The 8434-nt window shown below is 36.2% G+C and overlaps 2 protein-coding genes across 4 annotated transcripts; one reads left to right on the forward strand and one right to left on the reverse strand.

Moving 5' to 3' along the window:
• Window positions 1-497: 497 nt before the first annotated feature.
• LOC126763387 (uncharacterized) lies at window positions 498-7705 on the forward strand. 3 transcript variants are annotated; one of them, XM_050480851.1, is made up of 9 exons: window positions 498-885; window positions 3613-3868; window positions 3951-4080; window positions 4142-5108; window positions 5167-5756; window positions 5828-5880; window positions 5951-6052; window positions 6259-6578; window positions 6640-7705. In XM_050480851.1, exons 2-9 carry the CDS (start codon window positions 3792-3794, stop codon window positions 6666-6668), a joined length of 2268 nt encoding a protein of 755 aa, XP_050336808.1. In that variant the 5' UTR covers window positions 498-885; window positions 3613-3791; the 3' UTR covers window positions 6669-7705. The 3 variants fall into 3 exon arrangements, with proteins under 3 accessions (XP_050336808.1, XP_050336809.1, XP_050336810.1); XM_050480852.1 differs by having other exon boundaries at window positions 3719-3868; XM_050480853.1 differs by having other exon boundaries at window positions 499-885; window positions 5831-5880.
• Window positions 1770-3008, reverse strand: LOC126763414 (uncharacterized). The gene is made up of 3 exons (XM_050480910.1): window positions 2734-3008; window positions 2504-2672; window positions 1770-2441 (listed from the first exon to the last, which is right to left on the reverse strand). The coding sequence occupies exons 1-3, from the start codon at window positions 2885-2887 to the stop codon at window positions 2114-2116; spliced, it is 651 nt and encodes a 216-aa protein (XP_050336867.1). The 5' UTR covers window positions 2888-3008; the 3' UTR covers window positions 1770-2113.
• Window positions 7706-8434: the final 729 nt, after the last annotated feature.

Genomic DNA, 8434 nt, shown 5'->3' on the forward strand with positions numbered 1-8434 from the left:
TCGTGCTAAGTAACGCCACAATCTAGTAATATATTATTCAGATCGGACCACCATAGCATATAGCTGCCATACAAACTGATCAATCAAAATCATGTCCTTGTATAGAACACTTTTTTATTTGGCAAGATATTTGCACAAAATTTTACTTGAATTATTATCCAAGCCAATGCTATAACCTCCGAAGAAATTGTTAAGATCGGACCACCATAGCGTATACAAAGCTGCTATACGAACTGAACGATCAAAAAGAAGTTCTTGTATGGAAAACTTTTTTATTTGGGAAGAGTATCGAAGTTACATATTTTCATATTTTTAGCTTGTAATCACACTTACATACATATTCAGAATATATTTGAGTTGAGTGCTCAAAAAGACCGCGTTCAAAAATAGCCACAATACAAAAATAAAACAGTTAAAAGCAACAGACGATTTGTATTACAACAAAAACAAATCGATACATAGCATTGTTCCGCTTTGCCCCTCATACGCCTCGCCATTCTAGCGAATTGAGCGTCATTCGCCAGAGCACGCAGTCAAATCAGTTTGTTTACATTGCCTAAATGGCCAACAATTATGTTGAAGCTGTATTTGCGGTAGTGCACAAGTCTATTTGGTGGTGTAATTGACTCTCTTCAACTCTCTTCACATACAACCACTTACAGGCGTTCATATGAAGGGAGCGCGCCGTAGTGCGCATATACAGACAAAAGGATTGGCAAAAGGCGCAAGGATTTTCAGGCATTTTTACACGGATTACAGTACGAAGTGAACAACCGTGGCGACAACAAATAATAAAATCATTTCTTGGTTGGCAAAATTTTATAAAAAACATAAAAAGTGCGGTTTTAACGCAAAATATAAATATGCAGTGAAATAGGAAACAAAGTAAATAATCCAGCAGTGTTTGAAAAATAAATAAAAATTGCTTTCATTCATAAAAATATAAGAAATTATTGTTTCGAAAAGTGTTAATTGTTTAAAACGTTGCACTAGCTTGGCGCCTTTATTGGCATATGCATACCACTTGTAGAGAAATAAACAAAATTATTATACAATTAACGATATAAGGAGTAACATAATTTTTACAATGTCTAAATGTTATTTGTTAAGGCGAAGGTCTTTGAAAATTTTCAGTTATTGATTTTTTAACAGAGTAAATCAATCAATAAAGGCGACGGTCACATTAATGTATGAATAACAACAGCAAAACACAGGAGCACACCAACAGTGCTAATTGAAAACCTAAACGGTTATAAATACATATGCAGATATATATTTATATTAACACATATGTACAAATGAGGTACTTAATAACTGAAGTACTTGAATTGCGCGCTTCAAGCCAAAACAGCGAGGTCGACAACCAAACGCTCACACTAGGCGCCTATCATAACCACCCACTCAAACATTGCATATGGTGGTGAGACGTCGCATTTGCTTAGAATGAAAATAAATCTGCAAGATATTATGACCCTTATTAGAAAATCACCACCTTGTTTACACAGCGAGATACATACATAAATACAAGTATAACAGTATGTTTGTATTAGTCACACCTACATACATACATATATACATACATACATACATACATATGTACATATAACTGATATTAGTAGCGTCGAGTCGATATCTGCAATAAAATTTGCCCACTCCAACCAAACCATTATTACAATTGAAGGGTGGAAACCAAGCATCCAAGTGATTCATATCTGTAGAAATCAATAGCAGTTTGTGAGGATATATTCATTAAGGGGAAGTTACATACATACATTTGAGTGCGTTTTATTATTTGAAGTGACAAAAAAATATGTTTGTACACGCTCTAAAAGAGTAAAATCCAATAAATCAATACAAATAATGGCGAGGTAGTGCTATTTACTGCCTTATTGCTTCTAATGCATATTCATATAATTAAACTCTGAATCGTTAATTTAAAAAATCAATGTAATTTTTTACAGAAGTATGAACTTAACATTTTTTAATATAAAAAATCATTTAATTAGTTTCTATTACTGCCATTACACTTATATTTAAAATCAATAAATAGAGTTATGAAAAAAAGGATAAAATGATCTAGGCTTGAAATTTGCTTACATATACAAAAACTACTTTAAATTACTATATCGTCGATACTCTCATTTTCCAAAAATTTAAGCTGACACTTACAAAGATACGCGACGATACGCTTTTCAGCTTTTGTGCGATTATCTTCATCCAAGCCCTCAAGCAACGTTTCGATGCGTTTTAAGCATGATGCAGTAGTTGACGTTGTACTAACTACAGGTTCTGGTTTCTTTGCTTCTAAAGCGACGGCTTGTTCATCCATTGCCTCTTGTAGTGGATCATCGTCATTAGGTAATTGCTCAATAAGTTGCTCGGCTTCCATTTCACTCCAACTCGTACGTAGATTCTCTGCGGCGCTTTTGTGGCTGGTTGAGCTGTCAACATTTGAATACATGACTTAAATAAATTATTATAATATATATATTGATTAAATTACCTGTGTACCCTTGTGTGGTGGTCAAGGAATTTCATTTTATCTAATAAATGCCATGTAGCGCCCTGTGCGCTTTCTATACCGCCAGCTTTGCGTTTAAGCTCCTGTGTCTTTTGCGACTCACGACGATATTTATCGCGCAAATTCTTCCAACGTATAACACAGTATTTAGCTGAAAATTCAATAATTATTTCTATATGTTAAATTGCATTTAGTGATATTAGTGAAATTACTTTCTACACCCAGAGAGGATGCGATGCTACGCCAGAGTTCACTTTTTTTCTTCATCAGATGGTAAGGTGAACTACGCACTTCCTTTTCATACAGCAGTGGATTTGCGCGCACCAAATCGATTAATTTGGAATCGAAATCTAATTTCGCTTCCATTTTTATAGAGTTATTTATTTTACATGAAGTATTTATCACGTAAATAAAATATTAAGCACCAAGTAGCGAATGAGTATGAGAAACGACGAAAACAACAAAACCACGAAAATAGAATGTCAACTAGGGAAATGCGACAGTGCTGCCATACTACTTCGTTTAATAAACGGATATGAAGTTAGAAAACTATTAATAGACATAAAAAATAAATAAAAATATACGATATTTGGCAAAAAATAGGATATATATTTTAAAATATTTTATATTTAAAAAAATAATAATTGTGCCATAAAGCAGTACATTAATATAATATAAAAACTGTGGCTATGTTAATTGATAGCACTTCCGGTTTAGTTGCTTATATTTGCATGGAATATTAGATTTAAAAATTTAAATGTTATTTTATATAGACAATAATAGATATAGATAATAATTTTAAACTTTGCAAAATATAATTACTATTGATATCCTTATTCTCTAATGGTGAAATGTTCCATATAGAAACGTCCGTTAATTGCGCTTCCTGTGCTGTGATGTACACATACATACACATACAGCTATCTGTTCGTTATTGCGCGCTTGTTGCTATTGTAGCTGCCCAAAATTGCAGACAGTTTATTGATTTATCGATTTGCTTCCTGTTAGCATGCACTTGATTTCGCTCTTTTTATAACATAACGTGTTGAGCGCATACAAGCTTGTAAAACAGTAATACTTTCCCATTTTAGGATAGTATCAAAGCAGTGTCGTGTGTGAAGAATTAACACATTCAACAATTATTAGTATTTTAAATGCACCGCCATGTTGCAGTAATGCTTTTTCTTTTGCACAAAGTCAGTGATTCCAACGAGGGTAGTGAGCAAGGAAGTTTATATCAACCAGTGTGTCGGTTTACTTAACAGAAACGATGGCGGCAGAAAACTATCATTTGAAATGGGACTCACATTTGTCTTATTTGAATTCTTCAGTTGCCACACTTTACAAGTAAGATACATGAAAACCTTCACATCTGCGCTGCAACTGTATGCGAATTTGTTAATAAACTTGTTATTGATTTTCACCTTAGAAATGAGAAGTTCGCCGATGTTGTGCTCTACAGTTCCAGCAGCAGTAGCGCCAGTGGAAGTGGCACAGAGAGTGGCATACCAACAGTGGGTATATCAGCGCACAAATTTATACTCAGCTCGTGTAGTCAGGTAACTTGGCATAAATTAATTTAATTTTACTCTCCTTTAACTAAATTTTGTTTCGCTTAAGTTTTTTGCAACGATGTTCGAAACCGCACCAATATCCTCGCCCAACGGCGTGCTCTACGTTGTGCTTCCGCCAGAACTAAGCCACCGCGCTATACAAATACTAGTACAATATATGTACAGTGGCGAGGCCACAGTCGCCAATGATATACTTAATGAAGTTTTACGTGGCGGAGAAATTTTAAAAATTCGTGGCCTATGTCGCACCTCCTCCACGTCATCAAATTCGCACAATGCTTCAACGCGCGTCAACGAAACACTAATAGCTAACGGCGTTGGCACACATTATATACAAAGTGCAGGTAATCGCCAAGAGTCATTACCATCTCTTACACACTCGCATATGTCCAGTGCACATGGTGGCGATATGTATATTGTTAACAAATGTCCAAATGGTGCTGGTGGTGGCAATTGTGGACAACGTTATCATGCCATGGAACATTTGCAGCAACCTGTGACGCAAACAGTGCCGACGCAACAAACACACGCACAACAAATACAACAAACACATCACCAGTTTCGTGGCTTGGGCGCCTCCGTACTGCCCAAGGATAGTCCAGTGATAGTAAAGTCACCGAAATTGTCACAGCTTGGGTTACTATCCGCTGCAGCGTCGAGTAGTAAGCATCTTACGGGCTGTGGTATAACGGTAAACAAAGAAGTTGCTATAGATCCCGATGAAAAATGCTGCTATCGATTGAATCAGCTTCAAGTGGAAACTCCTTTGTGCAACGAAATTGGCTGTACGGGCGGCTGTCCCATTTCCATGGAGAATGAGCAGGTGAGGCGACAACAACGCAGACAAAACGATGAAAATATGCGCGCAACTGTGGTAGAGCAGCAATTGGAGCGAGAGTATACAGAGCGACAGCGTCCACCAGCCGACGAAGAAGAACAAAATAATGACATTGACATGCCCAATTATGACAGACAGCTGCGACGCAGTAGTGGCGGCAGCACCGGGGAGCGCAGTAAGTATTTCAAAATTGATAACCCCAATAAGTTATTTCTTATTACCGTTATTTACAGTGCGCGATTACTTCGTATCAGATTCCTATGAGCACACCAACACAACATCCACGAAAAGTCACTATACGGAGCAGGTCAGCGGCAGCAGATTGTCGAACGCATCGCCCATGCCTCACACACAAACTTTTCTCGCCATAAAACAAGAGCCAACCGACTGGACCACAAACGCTTCCGCAACAGACAATGCACACACCGATTTAGCGTCACGGCCCAAAACACCGCTGCGTTCGCCAAAACAACCGTTAGATTTTAAAATGCCACCTGGCAGTACCACTGTCAAACTTGAAGTCGGCGCACATTCCCATAGTCCACACAGCGAACAGGACACGAACACCCAAGATGATATCGACTATGAAACACGTCTCGCGTGCGAAACGTGCAAGCAATCCTTTGATGAACCTAAATCTTGGGTGCGTCATCTGGAGTCGCACACCGTTAACGCGGCAACAACAGCAGCAGATACGGTAACGGTAAATGTGACTTGCGGTACAACGAATAACATGAATAGCACAAGCATAAGCAATAACATACCCAATGGCGGGGAGGCATTAGTCAAGTCATATGTGCCCAAAAAGCGGCGACGAGTATCGGTGAGTGTGCCTATAAGCTCGAAGTTTAAATTTTGTTATATTTTGTCGACAATATTTTATATTCATGACAGCAGCAGGAGAACAACGCGGGTCATGTGACGCTCTGCTGTGACTTGTGTTCAATGTATGTAAATACTTTTCATATAATAGTTAAAAGAAGGAATCATATTTTGTTTTTGCTTTTACTACCACAGCTCCTTTGAGACCCCTGCAGACTGGGTGCGCCATCTGAACAACGAACACACCGAAATCGAGTTGGCCATGTTCAACAGCAAAAAGGACAATGAGCAGAAAAGGTAAGGCCAATTGCACATATACCTACAGTAATGTCCAGCGAAATAGTGACAGCAAGTTCTATTTTTATACTTAGTGTGTTAACAGTGCTACGAATCTATAATTTCTAGAGGGAAACAACCGAAGTTAACATTTTATTTATTATGTATATAGTAAATTAAATTGGTGTATGTACATAAATAAGTAGAGAAATTTCAATTTATTACAGTTCGGGCAACAACAACCACCAAAACCTGCAACAATTGCACCTCAAACGTTACACCCATCGCTCGACGTATGATCAGCCCGCCAACGATACGCAACCGTTAGCAGTAACTTCAACAGCGCCATCCACGTCCAACTTTTCGGAGCGTACAGAAGCTTGTAACAAAAAGTTTTCCACGCACAGCGGCGTTTTGACGCACAAACGTAATCACAACAGTGCACTGAATGGTGTCAGCGTGAGTGTGAGCACTAGTGTAGCATCCACATCATCCGGTGGAGCAGATGTAAGTGTGATTAGCAGCGTGGCCAGCAGTTTACCAAACGGTAAAACAAAAAGAAATTCAAATTCTGCCACATATACACATATCACTTTTATCTTCCATAGAACAAATAAGCACTTCGTCGCAAGCTTGATACAGTCGCAGATGTCGTAAGGATGCAAAAAACGCTTGAAAAGAACGCGCTTCTGCCAACGATTGCATGGCATGGAAGAATGCACAAAACGCTTGAGCAGCCCAACGTTTTGCCAGAGATTACAAGTGGAGTGAGAATCATTACCTAAGTCGTTCCAAATCTAAACTAATGATGAAATCATACCAACCAAACTATTTTAATCAAAATTTTTACAAAACTATAAATGGCATCAGGAGTACAGTTAAAATGTTTTAAAATATATAAATGAAAACAAAAAAAAAAAAAAAAACGTACACACACATATACTTTGGGTCACTTCGCAGCAACGAAAAAACATTATTAATGACTTCCGAAGGGGAATATATTGTGAAAAAAATTTAATAAGAAAGAAAAAAACTTAAAAAGAGAAAATAAAAAATTTAAAGCATACATTTTTAAATAATAAATGAACTAACGAAGAAAAAACAAAAACAAACATAATGTAAAATGGAAAAAAATATTTTTTTGTGAATTATACCAACTTACAAAAGCTCATAAGTGTATACACGTGCATGCAGATATATTGTAAACGAAAAAGTTTTAAACTTTAAGACAAAAGATCAACACCATTGAATATTTTATTCGAAACTATGCAACAATTTGTTACATATAAAGTGAAAAAATAATAATAAATTGATTCGATGTTTAATATTATTGTATACTTATTAAAACACAAGTATGTCCATACATAACCGTATACATATGTACAAGTATACAAAGGAGTGGCAGCTGTACAAAACAACTTAACTTGTCTGCAAAATGTATGTTTTTTCAATTTTCTCGCTCTCTATATGTGTAGTTGATACAAAAAAAAATTATAAAAATAATTGAACTCATTCCAAAACCACAAATGATATTTACATTTATCGTGATTTTACGTATTTAACGATTAAAAAAGGAAAAGTGAATATATATATTATATTGTATTTAGCTGTTTAAGCAGTTTATGCAGCAATGCAGTTTTAAATAAAGTATTTTTCTCTAACGTCAAACTAAAACTTTCTCTTTCAAAGCAACAAAATTATTTTAGTGATAAATTTTAGTTTTTTATACACTGAACTAGATATATTAAGTTTAGCATGAAGTTTGTAGCTCACTGAATGATCATCTAGCCTTGTAAAATACATGCATATAATTATAAATTTTCATGGCTAACAATTTAGTCGGTACGAGTGTATACGCGGACAAGTCCCTCAGTTTGTATGATATCGATATATTTTGTGCACGGATTTTTCTCTTTAAGACGCTGCTCACTTGTCGGAACCGCCGATATCGAACTGTTAACAAACAAACCTATCAACCATAGTCGAGTCCTTGTATGGAATACATTTTTTGACAAGATATATTCACGAAATTTCGTACGGAACGGTAAGCTGTACATTCTCCGAGGAAATTGTTTAGATCGCACAACTACAGCATATAGCTTCCGTACAAACTGACCGATAAAAATCAAGAAAAAAAACTTTTAATACACATTTATGTTTTAAGTAATGCACCTGTGACGGATATTATAGTTTCGACGCAGCCCAAGTTAAACCTTTTTCTTGGTTATGTCTGCAGAATCACGCAAATATATGGTTGGTTATATTACACGAAGAGTGCTTTTAGACATGCAAAAGTTAAGTACATTGAAGAAAATTGGACGTTTACAAATAGACGAAACAATTATTTTACTAATACGAAACACATAACAACAAACCACTTTAGATATCACCAAACAATTTTTT

This window comes from Bactrocera neohumeralis, chromosome 6 (assembly GCF_024586455.1).
Source record: "Bactrocera neohumeralis isolate Rockhampton chromosome 6, APGP_CSIRO_Bneo_wtdbg2-racon-allhic-juicebox.fasta_v2, whole genome shotgun sequence".
Lineage (NCBI taxonomy): Eukaryota > Metazoa > Arthropoda > Insecta > Diptera > Tephritidae > Bactrocera > Bactrocera neohumeralis.

Excerpts from the sequence above, each read along its gene's own strand:
- LOC126763414 (XM_050480910.1), bottom strand. The coding sequence starts at position 2,887 with ATGGAAGCGAAATTAGATTTCGATTCCAAATTAATCGATTTGGTGCGC. Across the intron at positions 2,673-2,733 it reads ATCCTCTCTGGGTGTAGAAA|CTAAATACTGTGTTATACGT; the intron begins GTAATTTCACTA and ends TTGAATTTTCAG. Across the intron at positions 2,442-2,503 it reads CACCACACAAGGGTACACAG|CTCAACCAGCCACAAAAGCG; the intron begins GTAATTTAATCA and ends AAATGTTGACAG.
- LOC126763387 (XM_050480851.1), top strand. The coding sequence starts at position 3,792 with ATGGCGGCAGAAAACTATCATTTGAAATGGGACTCACATTTGTCTTAT. Across the intron at positions 5,881-5,950 it reads TGCTGTGACTTGTGTTCAAT|CTCCTTTGAGACCCCTGCAG; the intron begins GTATGTAAATAC and ends TTACTACCACAG. Across the intron at positions 6,579-6,639 it reads GGCCAGCAGTTTACCAAACG|AACAAATAAGCACTTCGTCG; the intron begins GTAAAACAAAAA and ends TATCTTCCATAG.